This window comes from Agelaius tricolor, unplaced genomic scaffold (assembly GCF_023055355.1).
Source record: "Agelaius tricolor isolate 1412-34295 unplaced genomic scaffold, bAgeTri1.0.p SCAF_25, whole genome shotgun sequence".
NCBI lineage: Eukaryota > Metazoa > Chordata > Aves > Passeriformes > Icteridae > Agelaius > Agelaius tricolor.
Window position 1 is genome coordinate 7780276 of NW_027269285.1, and position 16193 is coordinate 7796468.

Sequence of the window (16193 nt, forward strand, 5' to 3'; positions counted from 1 at the left end):
CCTGGCAAAAGGAGACAAATCAGCTGGTACAACTGGTATTTTTTAAGGACACTGTGAAGCTCTCGGGTACAGCCCGTTGTCGTAATTTGCAATAAAATCCAGCACTATCCTCCAGCAGCCCTGTGAACACTGCGTGTGGCTGCCAGACACGCGCGGGAGCGCAGGGAATGACCTCGGGGCAGGATCCATCCCTGTGATCACTGTGATGACTGTGACACCTGGAGCAGGATCCATTTCCATGAGCCCTGTGATCCCTGCCCGCAGCGACAGCGGGATGCTCGGGGAGTGAGAGCCGCGGGCTGGCCCTGGATCAGCACTGGAGCGTCCGACGGTCACCGGAGCGCAGCCCGGGCAGACCCCCGGGGGATCCCCGACAGACACTGGGCACATCCACGGGCAGATCACGGGCAGATCCTCCGGCAGATCCGGAGCAGATCCCCGGGGGGAGCCGCGGGTAAATCCCGCGCAGATCGCGGAGCAGACACCGACAGCACCCCCGGGCTGATCCCGTCCCACACCCAACAGGAGTGAGCCCCGCCGTGCGCCTCCCGACAGGCAGCAGCGCGGACAGCCCCGGCGGGGCGGGGAGCTGGAGGCAGGCACCGCGCGGGGCAGCCCCGGCCCGCGCGCCGCCGTATATAAGCGTTGCGGGGTCCTCGGGCGCGGTCCTGTCACGCTCGCACGGGGACGAGGCCGCGGCGGCGATGGCGGATTTCGATCCCTACGACGACCGGGCCTACAGCAGCTTCGGCGGCGGCCGCGGGTGAGCGGGGCCGGGGGCAGCGCTCGGGGCTCCCCCGGTAGCTGGGACGGCAGCGGGGAGCAGCGGACCCGGCCGCGCGAGGCCGGGGCGCGGCCGCGGGGCCCGGCCTGCTCCGCTCGGCGGGGATGGCGGGCGGGGGTTGCGGGACGGGAGCGCCGCCTCTGGGAACTGTTTGGGCTCGTTCTGCCCCCCGCCCGCCGTCCCACGGGGCGGGGGGTGCCCTTCCGCTGCCCCGCTTTGTGCGCTGAGGCGGGGGCTGCGCTCCTGGGGGGTCCTGGCCGTGCCCGCGCTGCTCCGGCCGGCGCCGCAGGATCCGGGCCCGGGCGGCTCGGGAGCGCCGGGAAGGGGCGGGAGGAAGGGGGTGTCGCTGTTCCCGCCGTCCCGGAGGCGAGTGGAGGGGGGATTTAGGGAGGTGCTGGGCCAGAGCCAAGGAAGGCCGAGAGGAGCTGTGCGGGGCCGGGATGGGCGGAGGGAACGTCCCCGAAGGACTGAGCGGGGCCCGAGGCCGCTGTGCTGGCGGGACGAGGCGCCCCCGGGAGCGGGCAGCGTTGTGGTGCCTGCGGCGGGAGGAAATGGGAGCCCTTTGTGGTGGCTCCGCACGAGTAGCGCCGGCAGCCGCGGTCCTGCGTTATCCGGGGCTCCGGGTGCTGACTGCAAATCTCTGATCCTGAGGAATCGGGCTTGTCTCGTCTCTTTGCTGAAGAGTGTTTAGGGGAGGAGCTACAGAGACAATAACCCGTAATTAGAAGTTTGTGTTAAATCAAGCTAGGAAGGTGCAATCAAAGAGTTGATTTTTCTGGAGGCTGGTGCTGTGACAAGTTTCTCTGAAATAAAACAGTAGGTATAAATGTGTGGAATAAACTTCTTTGTGAGCAAATCTTCCCAAGTGTGTTCCTGTATAATCTAATCTTCCAGGGTGTATTTCCTGATCAAAAGTGTGTTCGTGTCGTTTTCTGCTCTTAGATAAATAACTTGGTTTCATTTCAGACTCTTTAGGCAGCAGGGAGGAGCTGCTGGAGTTAGAACAGCAGTAAGTTTTTTTTGTCTTTGGAAGGACTCTGACACTTTAAGCTTTTCAAGCTGATTTTCATGCACTGATACCCTTTGTGTCTTATTCAGAGATGTCCCAGAGCAAACAGATGATGTAGCCACTCGCATTTCTGTTATTTTTTTTAAATTCTGTAACAAAATAGCCTTGCCAGCAGCCTAAAGTGATACTTGACTCTATAAACTCAGATATTGCTGCACACTGTATCTAGTCAGTGCAGGCATATTCTGTGAAGTAATAAAATGCCAGGTAAAATATTATTCAGGTTCCTGTAAGAGAACTGAAATTTGCTGTCAGGGAAGATGTGGATCCTTGCTTGGTAAACTAAAGGCATCCTGCAAATCAGTAGATGTCTTTACAGGTAAGAAAATGTACTTACTCTAATTTTTACCTGCAGTTCTAAACATCAGATACTACTAATATTAGAGTCCAATGTATACTTCTATCTAATTTATCGTTATCACTATTAAGTTACTAATAGCTAACTCAGAGTTTACTCTCTGTGTACGTTGTATGAAGTCCTGTAATATATGAAGTGTAGTGAAAACATGACTGTTCTTGAAGGTTCTGCTTAAAGAATCCCACGTTAATTTGAAGTGTCTCCTGCTCATTTTAGGCACTCTAGAAACTGTAGGAACAGTATAACTTCAACTGAGGTGTAGTAGTTTTTGTTGAAGTTGCATTTTGCATAACCTTTGGTGTACATAGTGAGTGAGCACAGGATTTCAGTGTGACAGATGGGAAATCAGTGCCCAACAGGTTCTGACATATGGAAGTTATCTGCCTCTTTCTTGTAATCATCAAAATAATGGTGGAAGAGCATCAAGATATGACTGGTGTGATGAGATGGGATTTGCTACACCTGAGATGTTCAGTTCTGCACTGACTAAAAGCTGAATCATAACATTAGGGGATATTATGAAATCACTTTAAAAAGTTACTTTATTCCTGGTGAAGACTGTGATGCTGACATAAATGACAAAAGCTTTACTGTAAGCTTTTTAGAAAGTATTTTGGAGCCCAAAATGTGACAGAAAAACCTGGAGGTAAGTATACCAAGGCCTAGTTGAAACTGAAACTGTCGAGCTTCTCAGAGTTGCAAGAAGGGGACTGTTTACCACTCCTAACTCACTGCCAGGCTGTTTATTTAGGTGTGGCTTGAAATGCTGGGCACCCTGCTAAAGGTTCAGATTCACCTGCTGGAGTGCTGCACAGTTCAGTGGAAATGGGAGTTGGTCCTTGTGCTTCTGGCAGCTTGCATCCTCTGTCTTACCCATCTAGCATTAAAGGTATCTCCTCATTTTTAGGCTTGGGTAAGCAGTTTGCTGAAAACATCTGATACTTACTCCAGACATGTCCTGGTTGCTGGAATAAATTGGGTTTGAATTTGGTGTAGTGGTCCTGGGGGGTTGGCACTGTCACCCTGCTAATCCTTGTGCTGCCCAGAAGAGCTCAGGTGTCAAACCCAGGGTAGGCCATTGTCTCTGTGCTGTGCAAAAGGCAAATCTTGAGCTTTGATCTCTAGGGAAAGGCTCTTTAACTCACATACTGGCTTTCAAAATAGCCTTCATTTTGAACTTCTGGCTGATCTTTTCTGGAGACCTAACTGAACTTTGCAAAAGAGTAGCTGCAAAATGGGAGTTGAGTTGTTTTCTACCCAATATGGCCAAAGCAATTAACTCAGCCCACCAAAGTTAAATTATGGGGCTGTTGTTAGAAGCAAGCTTTCCTCTTCAGCTTTCTGCTTTGGTTTTCTGACAAGGAAATCAAGTCATGTCTTTCAGATTCTCACAGTAAGATGACATAATAATTATTATTACCTAATTGTGTCTAAGCAGAAATTTAGAGTGGGAAGTGCAGATATTCATTCAATCATTTGCCTAATTCAGATGTGTTTTCAATTATTTTTTTACTTTTGTCCTACTTTGTTGCAAATGAGAGAATCTTCTTCCAATCTCATTGTTTAGTTACTGAAGTCAGCCCTTTTCTTTTATTTTACTGTTTCAGTGTTGGAAAAAATGTAGGGAAGTACAGAAACAGTTTCTTTTTCTGTTGCTGTACCTGAGTTCCATAAGAAACTTGGTTTGAAACTCAGTTATTGACCATGCCTGTTCTTCAAATGGAAACTAAATACCAAAGGTATAGTTATATATTTGATAACCAAAGTCTTAATATCAAATTGGAGAAGCCTATTTAATTTTCTGGCTTTAAAATCAGTCTGGATTGCACAATAGGGCATGGATTTCCACACATGCAGCCCATGGTAGAAAGGAGATTTGTCTGTAGCACAGAAAATCCTTTTGGGGATTGAGAATGTGGTTTTAGAAGTGGCTCAGATGGAGCTGATGGAAGTGGTAGTTCCAGCCCTTGTTCCCCTTCTCATTCCTAGTTGGCAAAGTGCTCTTTGCAGCTGTCCTGACACCTTGTTGGTCTGGCCATGGACTCAACTCCAGGCTGGTTTTTTAGGTGACTGGCAGCTCAGGGAATGTCCTGAGCATCTCTACAAGGAGAGAATGCTCCTTTGGAACTCAATTCTGATCTTCCTGGAGGACGTAAACATGAAGATTTTCTTTCTTGGATGCAAGTTAAATGTATGGTATGTTAATAGCTGTTCCTAATGCTGTAAATGATAAATGAGGACAAAGGCATGGAACTGATTCTATGTATTTTGGGATTATTTAGAACAGCAACTCTGCTTTCTTGGAGTTCTTCCTTAAAACTCAGCCTTCTGACTAAAGTAATTTAAAACTATTACAGCTTTACTTCTCCAGTATGTTTTTGACTTGTTAATGAGACAAAGGCAGATGAGGAATATTGTCAGAAATGCTAAAATGCAAACCTGGGTGGACGCTAATTAAAGATATGTAGATTGTGGTTCAAGTAGATTTAGCAGCATGTTGATAGTGTTGGTGACAAATGATTCTTGCATGGAGCTGCTAAATAAGGCACAAATGACAGGCTCACCTAGAGAGCTAAGGAATCTTATTCAAGCTTAATGTATTATCTGATTCATTAGTAGTAAAATATTTATTCTTGAATGAAAAAAATACTGTCAAGGACCTTGCTTGCCCAATGGATTTTTTTGACTGCATTCAACCAGCCAGAATAAAAGGAAATGATAAAATTATTTGACCTTCTGGATTTTAGGAAGGACTCTGCAGCTATTTAATTGGTCCATGTCAGATTGGCAAATCCTGCTTTGGTACAGGTTGTGTTCCACCGTGGTTTTAAATGCATGGGGAGCCTCAGGGAAAGGGAACAGACACAAGCAAAGCCCAGTAGAAGGGAGGTGATAAAGGGAAGATGGACAGAGTAATAAGTAGATATTTCAGGTAAAGGTCAGAGGTTGCTTATGTTGGACAAATGGTGTTGGAACCAGTGGAATCCTATAGTCTACAAGTCTAGAAGCTTTGACCTCAGGTTGCCTTGTATGTACCTTGCTCTCTGTACAGAAATTCCAAGTTGGCTTCTGAAGATTGGGCTCTGCAGGAAGTTCACACAGATGTGTTACATTAGTAAAGAATTTAGCTGGTACCATTTAGTTCCTCAGCACACAGTGCCAAGAGTTTCACTGGTACTGAGGGACAACACAGGAAAAGAGCACCCAGTTTACCTCTGTAATTCACAAGACAAAAGGAGTAAGCATCCACAGAGCATGTGATTTTTTTTCTGCCTCAGAACCCCTTGTTCAACCAAATTTATTTTGTGTTCAGTTCAAAACATTCCAGTCCAGATATTCAACAATTATGGCCACAGCTTCAGATTAGGGGAAGGTGTTTCTCTTAAGTTAAATGTTGCTGAGATAATTTGGGTTGTTGTGGAGTGGGTGTGGATAATATACTCTTTAGTTAAAAGCATTGGATCCAGCCTAATTTCCAGATAAGCTAACAAACCTGTGCCATACAAGTATTTCTTCATTGCCATAAATTACTCTTAACATCAATTCCAAGATGGGGTGTTTTAGAGGTAATGTTTTTGAGCAGGGGACATTAGAGGTAACCTTAGGTTGCTTTCCTTAATGAATTGTGGGTTAAAAAGTTCATTCATCACTTCATTAATGAATTCACTTGGTAACGTGTTCATTTCCCACTGCAGTACTGCATCAGGTAATACTGGAAAGGAGTTGAGCAGCACTTCAGGTGGCAGCTACAGGCAGAAGGACAGAAAAACTGAGCAGAGCTGTGGGAAAATGGGCTTGCAGCTAAACCCAGCAGCTGGGCAGGGCCAGGGCTGCAGCAAGGAGCAGCTGTGCTGTGCAGCTCCAGAGGCACCGTGCTTTTCCCAACAGGTCTCGTGGAGGTGGCCTTGGTTCCCGCAGAAATAAAGAGCTGCCAACAGAACCCCCTTTCACAGCTTATGTGGGAAATCTGCCCTTCAACACTGTCCAAGGAGACATAGATGCCATTTTCAAGGATCTCAGCATAAGGAGCGTACGACTAGTCAGAGACAAGGAAACAGACAAATTTAAAGGTGAGTGTTCAGAGCTCTTTGGAGGTAGATGAAAAATTAGTAGGAAAAAAAGTCACTTTGAAAGGGAATTTCAGTCTAAAGCACAGTTTTCTGCTTTTATGTTGACTTACGCATGTTTTCTTATTCACTGATAATGTGTAAGTGTATCATTTGAATGAGAGTCACTGTTTCATCATCCAGAGATACAGAGTAACCTGAGTGAGGAGTCAATATTTGCACTGACATAACAGAACTTTCTCAAACCTTGTCTGGTATGAATTCTACCGGAGCTGACCCACTTACTCAATACTTAAGGTCATAGGATTTAATTCTTTTACATCAGAAGATTCTCATTGCTCCAGCTCTTGTCTTTTTTTAGTAGACAGGGAGAAAAGGCAAGTAGATAACTCATTCAGGCAGTTGTTTTAGAGGATGCAAATTCAACTGCTATGGGAATTGTTTGGAGAAAATGGACTATATTTGTGAGTTACTTTGAGGGATGGAAAAGGCTTACCTTGGATAACAGAGGGCCTTTGAAAAGGAGTAAATCCACTAAATGATGTGATGACACAAAATCACACTGCTGACCACATAGGTATTTAAATTTATTGTTTAAAAACTCTAGGAATGAAGTGTCAATATTCAGCTGAATAGCTGTCTGAAGGCATAGATCAGAGCTAATCTATAATGAGAACTCTGTGAAAAAGAGAATTAGGCTCTTGGCATTCACTGAGTGCCCAGAGGTCTGTTTCAGGATTTGCCCCATCATTAACAGATGCAGGTAAATGTGTTCATTGTTGATGATGATTGGTTTCTGAGCCATGTGCATCTTGTAAGTGCTCATCACAACTCATGTTTAAAAGAGAAGGAAGCATTAGCAGGCATGCAGGAGGAGTAACCTCTCACAGAGGCCTTTTAAAGCACTGTTAACTTGAGATTTGTTTCTTACAGGATTTTGTTACGTAGAGTTCGATGAGGTGGAGTCACTCAAGGAAGCTCTTACATACGATGGTGCAGTAAGTACACTTGCAATTAATTTGTGAAATCCAAGACAAGCAGAAGTCTCTCACTCTTTGGCAGCCCTTTTGATACATCCTGAACAGACTCTCCCCTTGATTTAACAGCTTTTGGGTGACCGGTCACTCCGAGTGGACATAGCAGAAGGCAGGAAACAGGATAAAGGTGGCTTTGGCTTCAGAAAAGGTGGCGGGCCTGATGACAGAGGTGACTTCCATTTTTCTAAGTAGCTTCTTAAATATGATGGTTGTAGTTATGGCTTCTGGTGCTGACTAATGCTGAGACAAGGCATGCAAGTGAACATGAAGATGATATTGAAAAGTGAAATTTTGTATGTAAATATGTATGTGTTTCTAACCAGCTGCTGCTGCCGCTCCTGAAGTGTCTGAAATTTAGCTGTGCTTTGTGTCCAAAGGCTGGATGTGTTGTCACTCCTAACCCAGGAAGTGAGACCAATACCCCTCCTAATGTGTTGTGTCTTGCAGAGGACAGTCATAAGCCCAACAGTCTGATCTGCTACTATTTTATGATGATGTATGAAAAGTGAGTAAGCACATGTAGACAAGAGCTAATTTTGGAGTATGTCTCTTGTTCCAGTGTAAAAACATTCTTGCCTGTAGTTGAAGGTTGGTTGAATCAGACTCACCAGAGGTTTCCACTCAATGTGTACTAAAGAAACTTTTCTGGCCACTCCTTCTTGGTTAACTTAAACTGACTTGTTTGTTCCTGTGCAATGGAACTTGGTTGTACCAAAAGAAAAGGATTTTCCAGCAGCATAACTTTGAATATTGAAAGACTGAAACATTGGTTTGGTATTCCCTTGCTCAGTCTTTCCCACAGCTTCAGACTTGAACACAATTGTGGCTTTTTTCCTAGGAATGGGAGGAGGTTCCAGAGAATCCAGAGGAGGTGGATGGGATTCCAGAGATGACTTCAATTCTGGTATCAGTATTAACACTTATACAGAAAGGAAGCCTAAAAGGCACTGAAATGTTCTCATTTTCATTTGTCACCATGACTGGTTTGATTGAATATTCTGTATGTACCAACTTTGGACATCCTGCAGCTGTGATGAGATTCCTCATGGGGAATCTTCTGTTGCCTTGAGAGCAAATAGAATAATGTCTCCATAGAAGATTCTATGAAATGGCCATAAATGACAGAATTCTTGTCCAGGTGTAGCCTATGAGTGACTGTTTTAAGCATTTATCAAGCACACAACTAAGTAAATTTCTGAATAGTAGCAGAAACAGACAGATCATGCAGGAAGGCTGATATTCTGTCAGAGCAGAGGCTTTCATCTTCTCAAGGAGATATGATGTCATTATATGTGTGTCCCTGAAGTAACTGACTTCTCCAAAGTCAGATTAGTGTTCCAAAGCACTTGTAAATGCAAAATGTTCCTGAGCTTTCAGACCTGTTTTGGTAATGCAGCTGCAGCAAGGGACTGAGCTTGCTGAGTGGAGGCAGTGACAGAGCCACTGGGTTTGCTCTTAACTTCCAGTCAGTTCCAGCTATTAGAATGCAGGGTGGCATTACACAATTGCTTTTGTCCTCTGAACTCATGGGTTTGGTCCATTTTCTGATGGAGAGATGTTGGCAAGTACAACTTTGCAATGTCTGGTCTCTGCGTGAGTGGAATGAAGGATGCAGGAGAAGCAAAGTGTGCCCTTGTCCCCAGCATGGATTGGAGCATGGTGCTGGAGAGAGGAGCTTGCTGCAGTGCTGTGCTTAACCTGCCTTTGGAGCTAAGCATTCTGTGTCACAGCTTCATACCTTCCTTGGCAGCTTCTCCAAATGTGGATGCATTTCAGCCTGTTAAATGCTGGATGAGTGATTCGTGAGCCAAAAGTTTAGCATTTCAGTCTTAGCTGCTACAAAAGCTTTTCTTCTCAGGTTGTACAGCCTTGCTCTAGATCAAATCTTTAAAGATGGCTTGTTTGGCACTGAAGTAAGTAAGGGACAGCTCTGCAACTCCACCAAATACTGAAGTGGAAAGGAAAATCTCATTTGGGAACCAAACAACTTTCTCTTCCAGGCAGCTTCTGAAAATCTGAGTGTATTCTGTATGCTGATAGCCTGAAGTATTCTCCTCCCACTCCCAGGCAGTGGGGGCTTGGACAGATACTCAAGGGTAATCACTGGTACAGACTGGAACTCTGGTCAGTGACAGATAGTTCTTGATTTACTTCTTTTTTGTGATACATAAACTGAAGAAATGCAGTCAGTTTAAAGTCTGGGGGTTTTTTTTAATTATATTTTATTTTTTCCCCAGCTCTTTAATTTAGTAAATGCCTGGCCAGTTTATAGTACAGCTAAGCAACCCTGGGGCTTTACTCTGTTTTATAAGTGCATTTCACTACTCCCCAGCTATTTTCCAGTTTGCTCCTGTGGATTTCCTGCTAGGGCTGTAGCCAGTGTGATGATCTGGCTATGGAAGTACTCTGAGTACTGTCTGAGTACTACTCTGTAGTGCTGTCTCTCAACTCAACTAATGTTGTTAACAACCTCAAGTTGCAGCCAAGGTTCATATTTTAAACTTACTTGACCCACTCTCCAACACACCAATAAACCTCTAAGTGGATAAAGCACTTTCTGAACTTGGCATAGTGTCCTTGGTTTCAAATGGAACTGAACAGCTCCTCCAGAAGGTGCTAGAGCTCTGTGAAACAATCTGTCTGCAGACAAAGGCTCTCAGTGAACCACCTTGGACTGACAGCGGTGACTAGCAAGGTTTTCCAGTCATCCAGATAAATCTAGATTAAATACATTGCAAAAGGTGCTCTTTAAATTCACTGTCTTCCATCTTCAGGATTCAAAGATGATGACTTCCTGGGAGGTCGGGGGAGAGGAACCCGCCCTGGAGACCGGCGGCCGCCAGGTGCCTCCATGGGGAGCGGTGGCACTGGTCGCTTCAGAGATGGGCCTCCCCTCCGTGGCTCTTCCATGGACTTCAGAGAGCCAACAGAAGGTAAACTCCTCCCTTTAGTGGTGCCTTGCTCTTCCTCCTCAAAGGAGACTCCTGGTTTTGTTGTCAGTTGAAGCTCCTGCCCTTCCCAGGCTGATCTCACAAGTGCAATGTTTTCCCTTGCAGAGGAGCGAGCACAGCGACCCCGGCTCCAGCTCAAACCTCGAACAGTCGATACTCCCCTCAATCAAGTAGCCAATCCAAACTCTGCCATCTTCGGAGGAGCCAAGCCCCGGGAGGAAGTAGTAAAAGAACACGACTGAGTTTGGGGTTGAGAGGGAATGGGGAGGCGGGAGAAAAAGCAAGACAGTACAGAGTGACTAGCTCTGCTGGAATGTCAACCCTGCAGTTTACCATTCCTGCCATCTGGTATTTGTCCTCTTTGAAACCGAAAACACAGAGCTTGTGAATGCATGTCAGCTGTTAACAAGTGGTTTTTAGTACGTTCTTGGCTTTGCTGTATCTAGTGCCTGCTTTGTGCTGAGTTTCCCTCTTCTGTTTCCTTCCAAGCAGCACAGTTGCCAGTAGATAAGGCAGTGTGGCTGCTTCCACAAGTGTGGAGGTCTCTGGACAAAGGTGCTGCTTCACTTCTTCCTTTCTGGGTTTGTTTTACTTTAGAAGCACAGGTTAGACTTAGTTATTTCCCTGTATTGTTTCCTTTTACTTCCTCAGTGTTCCTCTTCTGACTTGCATGTCTCGTTCTGTATTGCTGTGGCTCTGAAGAGGAAAACTGAAGAGTCCAGATGAGTTGAACAGAAATTTACAGTTCTAACCAAGTAGTGAAATACCATTTATGACAATTGGTGATAGTCACTGTTCACAGCAGAGCCCCTTATGAAACTAAGGGGGGCAGCTGCCCTTTCACATGGGTTGCCAGGAGGGATCAATTTAATGGATGCCTTGCCTGGCAAGCCTGGTGAAGAGCTGGTGGAATCAGTATGGATAAAGCCTCTGCCAGCAGCCTCTTCCTGCTGGCTCTTGACTTCCAAATGGTATGATGCTACTACAACTCTGAGCTCAAGGTTAGTGCTGCAAAGCCATGCCTGTTTGAGCACAACTGCTCACTGGCTCTTTCTGCTTACTTTTTTGGGTTTTACATGTTTGGTAAATTTTTAAATGAAGTTTCTACAAATAAAATTGACTTTTTTATTTTTGTTGAAGGAGTGTATACTTTGCCATGCAGTATTTGATCGTCACTATCCCCTGTATTTCTTTGCCCAGCTGGGTACAGTTCTAGGACCTCAGCTTTCAGAATACCTTGAAAATGGGCAGATTAGAAATCTTTCTGCTATAGATTCTCGTGTAGAAGTTGGGGTAAAAAGCATCTCTTGTTACTACACCTCTCTTCCCTTGAAATGTTTCTTGTCAGTGTTGTGTGGGAGGAGGGAGGGGAGGCTGAAGCAAAAGGAGAGATCATTAATTTTTAAAACCAAAACCTGGTTCTACCACACTGAAGTTTGGACATGTCCAGTGTATGGGAAAAGCTTGGGCCCCCATTGCCAGTGCTGAGAGCCTTCAGATAAACCAGCCAGCACCCCAGAGTACTTACAAGAGGAGGTTGGAAGCACGGCTGCCCCACTACCAGCACCACTGCTAGTGATGAATTTCTTCCCTAAGGTTCCCACTGTAAGTCAGAGTCCCAGCAATTTACAGAACTATTCTTTCCTTCTTTCTGCCTTTCACTTAATCTGCTTCTGAGATAAGAACCATTTGTCTAACACTAATACTTAATTTAAGACAGACATGCATTTGTGTGGTTGTATTCCAAACCAATAATTGATCTATTTACATCTTCAATGTGGAAAAGATTTTAAGAACAAATTCCCATATAAAAAAAAACTCACTTCTAGTCAAGACAGTTGACTTTTAAATGTAAAAACAAAGGAAAAAAAAAAGAATTCCAAACACTTAGCACATTCTGCTTCATAACAAAATAAATTTATGGATATGGTATTTTGTGAATGATCTTTTAAATAAAAGAAAACATTAAGTAATATTTAACATTGGTCTTTATTTGAGTCTACTCTACCATGTTTTTCCCCCCCTGAGTTTTCAAATATTGTGTTAATTTGTCCCATTCTGATACAAAATAAGGGGGGGAAGAGGAAAAGATAAAGGGGAGGAATCTAATCTAAAGAGTGCTGGAACAGTGAAGTAAAAATTAATTATGGGTGGAAATGAGCCCAACTTCTTTGTCCTGTGACTTCAGTGTCACTTGAGTGCATTGCTAAGGCTGCCAGGTGGGATTTGGAATTCCTGCAGAGTGCAGGTCTGCAGCTGCCCAGGCTGTGCTCCTCCAGGTGGGTGCTGCTGCCCTGTGCCAGCACCAGGCAGGCTGTGTCCTTCCAGTGCGAGTGCTGAGACAGTGAATGGATCAGCTGCTGCTGTTCTGCCAACTTCCTCCAGCCTTTTGCAGCTGCCCCATTTCCCAGGAGCCCTCCTGGTTAAGGAGGCTGCTGCCCTGGGGCTGTGGCTGTGCTTTAATGCACTGCAGGAGAAGCTGAACGAGGTAGAGCAGTGTTTTTATTGAGGAAATGAGCTCTGACCTCCCTGCTGGTTTTACAGCTTTCCATAGCCTGAAAGGATGGAAAGTGTTCCTGCTTCCAGCTACTCAGTCCATCCTCTCTTTAGAGCTGCTCTTGGCTCAGCTTGAGCAGAGTCCCAGTCCTGGGCTGGGGCTGGGTGTGGCAGCCCCTGCCTGTCCTGCCTGTCACCCTCAGGAGGGTGGAAGAGCAGGGCTGGGTGAGAGCTGGTCCCCTGCAGCTCTTGCCACACTTACCCACAGCTGCTCTGCCAAACTGGTGCTGCTGGAAGCAGGGATTTCATCACTGCATGGGGAAAAGGATCCCTGATGAGTGAGAGAGGTGGCAAATGGGTCATCTTAGTTCCAGATGACTTTTTCTGTATCTGCTCATACTGCTTTGGTTAAGGGTTCCCCACTAGTGAATGCAGCCTGATCCAAAATCATCGTGTCATCTTTCTTTTTTTTTCAGGAGTTTTTCATTTGCAAACATTCATGCATTGCCTGGTTTCTTTGGAGCATTCCACACTGTGCTTCCTATGTGGCTCGGGGTCAGACTCCTCCAGTCCTTTTTCTTTCCCTCCTTCAAAAATTCAGTGGATGAACATTTTCCTGTACAGAAGCTTATCAAACCAGTTTTTGTTTAACAGTTAATTATATTAAATATATGGATGTGGCATTTAAGTTTTGTAGCAGAAAGCAAGATTATTTTCTTCCCATCCTACCAGGAAATGCTGTAGAGGTTTAACCTGTGGTGCTTAACTTTATCTGCTGCTTAAAGCTAAGCCTGGCATGGCAAAGCTCAGACTGAGGAGGTACCAGCAGTGTAGCAAATGGATCATTCACTTTGTGGCTATTCATGCTCTCACTGAGTTATTTCTGGTAGCTGTGCAGTGCTTTCTTCCAGCTTAAACTTAGAAAAATAAACAAAACTGAAGGCAGGAAGGCACCAGGCAGGTTTTGGAACTGAAGCCAAGTTTGCTTTGCTACTGTAGAAGTGCTTTGCCATGTTACTCCAGTTTGGCTGCAAGTGGGGAAGGTGGGAGTCTGGAAGAGCTGCTGGACCCTGCAGCAGTGGACAGTAGCATTTAATGTGCTGTAAAACTCTGCTGTCAACCAGCAAAAAATAACCCCCACTGAGCTCCTGAGCCCAGGAATGCCCTTGGGAGAGCTCATCCCAGCCCTCAGGGCAGCACCCAGTGCTGGCACGGGTGTGTTGCTGACTCACTGGGCTGTGCAAGCCTGGAGCAACTTCTGAGGGGGCTCTTTGTGCTCTTTGTGGCTGTCAGGGTTGTTCTGGTGGCTGAAGAAGGAGGAGTGTTCACACACTCCAGTAATGGGCTGGTGATGGTACAGTCACATTAAATTTGTGCCCTCAAGTGTGGCTTACTGACCTTCCTAAAGCAGCAACAACTTGCTCACCAGTCTGCTCTGAATCTCCTGTGCTGACTGAATTTCTGATTTTCTCCAGGTGTCCCAGGGCTGATGATGATTGTGGCCAAGCTTGCTGTCTCAGGGCAGTTTTGGATAATACTGATACTTCTAACTTAAGAACACTGTTAGAGTTTCAATCCTGACTTTAGTACATAGTCTAGTAGAAGCATTTGCTACCTGTAGTACTGGCTGCTGACTTGTCTTCAGGAAAGCTGCAAAAACTGTGAGAATTTTAGAGCAAATCCTGTAATATTGCAACCCTTCCTCTTTGTAGGAAAGATTTAATACTAAAGCCAGCAAATTTTGGAATATATGTGCAACCTCTTCAACCAGAGAGTGCTGGCATGTTGCAGCTTGCAGAGCAGCCCTTGTCCTGCTGCCTGCTTTGGACAAATCTGCTTGGAGTGACTTTGCTGGAAGCCCCCTGTTCCCCTGGGTGTGTTCTGGACACAGGCTCTGTGTGTCAGGTGGCTCCAAGGCACAGTCACAGGTTTTCTGTGCCAACCCCATCCCCTCTCTGTGCACAGAAGCTGTCTGGTGGTTATTTGCACTCACAGCAAGAGCAGGGGAGAGGAGCTGTTAACACTGAGCATCTTGAAATCTGTGTTAAGTTGATGTTTTACATTCTGATGGTTTGTGTTTCACTACCAGTGGAGTGCAAAGGCTCTGCAGGAAAGGGACTGCTTGCCTATTCCAGCATATTCTAGTGTAGAATATCCAGTTACCTTTGTACTTCTCAAGGGCTTCCCTGGGATGGATTCTCGGGATGCAATTTAGTTGGTGTTGCTTGTCTTAAATTTTTAGAAAGGGCAGTTTCTGTGACTGAAAAAGAATTTGATTTCTAGCTGAGAGTGGAATTTTCTCATCTCCTTCCTCTCAAATGTCTCTTACCCACTGCAGAACAAAGTATATTATAAGTGGCAGAGAGACATCTTTTATTTGGTGCATACATTTTATTTATATAATCTGTAATTTATTCTGTTGTTTGTGATAGCAATTGCTGTAGCAGTATTAAACCAAACTGAATAGAAGCATTTAGGATGGTGTAATCATATTTTTGACCCTGCTTGCTGAAAGGCTTTAATCCTTCAGTGCCAGACACTTGACTCTGAAGCCTGATGCACATTAGTAATAGCAATACCTTGATGGCATTCTATGTTCAGCCCCTCTCCTGTGCATTAGGGCCTGCAGGGAAGCTCTGCTGTTCTCCTGTGTGTGCTCCCAGGAAGCCAAGGGGGACACAAGACACGAGCCATTAGGTTCTGGTGGTGTCTCGGTGGGCACGTGGTGTCAGCATTATTAGATCTGAAATTGTGTTCCTCATCTCACTGTACCTGTTTGACTAAATCTGAAGCATTTTCTGGTTCCCTTTTCCAACTCTGTTCTTCTGTGCCATCACCTGCTCAGCAGCAGGTTCAGTGTGACATCAGTTTCCCTCATTTCTGTCCCCTCTGCAGCAAAGTGCATCCAAGGGCTTCGAGGACTTTCAGCACTGTTACAGGAACAACCCTCTTACCTGTGTGCTCACCAATTCCTGTGTAAAGCTCTAGAGTATCCCAGGGTTGATGTTTTTGGGATGTTAGTGCTGGGAATGCTACCACCACCTTTCTGCCCAGTAGGTTTCAGCCAGGTTAGTGTTCCCTGTGGTCAGGATTTGCCTCCTACCACGAGATTGTTTTGTTCATGTCACCGTGCTCCCGAGATCTGCCTCTTTCTTTTAAATAAACCAAAAACTCACAAAGTACCTCTATAAACCCCTGCAAAATCTGTACTGTAACAAATCTGTATAATTTGTATTGCTGTATAAAAATTCAAATAAAAGCATTCAAACCTTCTAGGTTTTTGTCTTCAAATTTAAGGATTATTGTGTCCACAAGGATGAACTCAGCAGGATAAGAAAGGGAAGCTTTGTACCAGAGGGATGTTTGGGATTACTCTTTGCAAAGTTTGCTTGGCCAAAGTTTTGTGAAGCACCCAGGCATCCTGGCTGTGA

At 45.3% G+C, this 16193-nt stretch overlaps 1 protein-coding gene across 2 annotated transcripts; it reads left to right on the forward strand.

Annotated features, from left to right (window-relative positions):
* The first annotated feature begins 604 nt into the window (after positions 1–604).
* On the forward strand, positions 605–16035 carry EIF4H (eukaryotic translation initiation factor 4H). Of its 2 annotated transcripts, XM_071448142.1 has the most exons (7): positions 605–763; positions 6100–6281; positions 7212–7276; positions 7385–7484; positions 8154–8219; positions 10090–10248; positions 10372–16035. In XM_071448142.1, the coding sequence occupies exons 1-7, from the start codon at positions 705–707 to the stop codon at positions 10506–10508; spliced, it is 768 nt and encodes a 255-aa protein (XP_071304243.1). In that variant the 5' UTR covers positions 605–704; the 3' UTR covers positions 10509–16035. The 2 variants fall into 2 exon arrangements, with proteins under 2 accessions (XP_071304243.1, XP_071304244.1); XM_071448143.1 differs by lacking the exon at positions 8154–8219.
* The last annotated feature ends 158 nt before the right edge of the window (positions 16036–16193 follow it).

Excerpts from the sequence above, each read along its gene's own strand:
- EIF4H (XM_071448142.1), top strand. The coding sequence starts at position 705 with ATGGCGGATTTCGATCCCTACGACGACCGGGCCTACAGCAGCTTCGGC. Across the intron at positions 6,282-7,211 it reads GGAAACAGACAAATTTAAAG|GATTTTGTTACGTAGAGTTC; the intron begins GTGAGTGTTCAG and ends TGTTTCTTACAG. Across the intron at positions 7,277-7,384 it reads CTCTTACATACGATGGTGCA|CTTTTGGGTGACCGGTCACT; the intron begins GTAAGTACACTT and ends TTGATTTAACAG.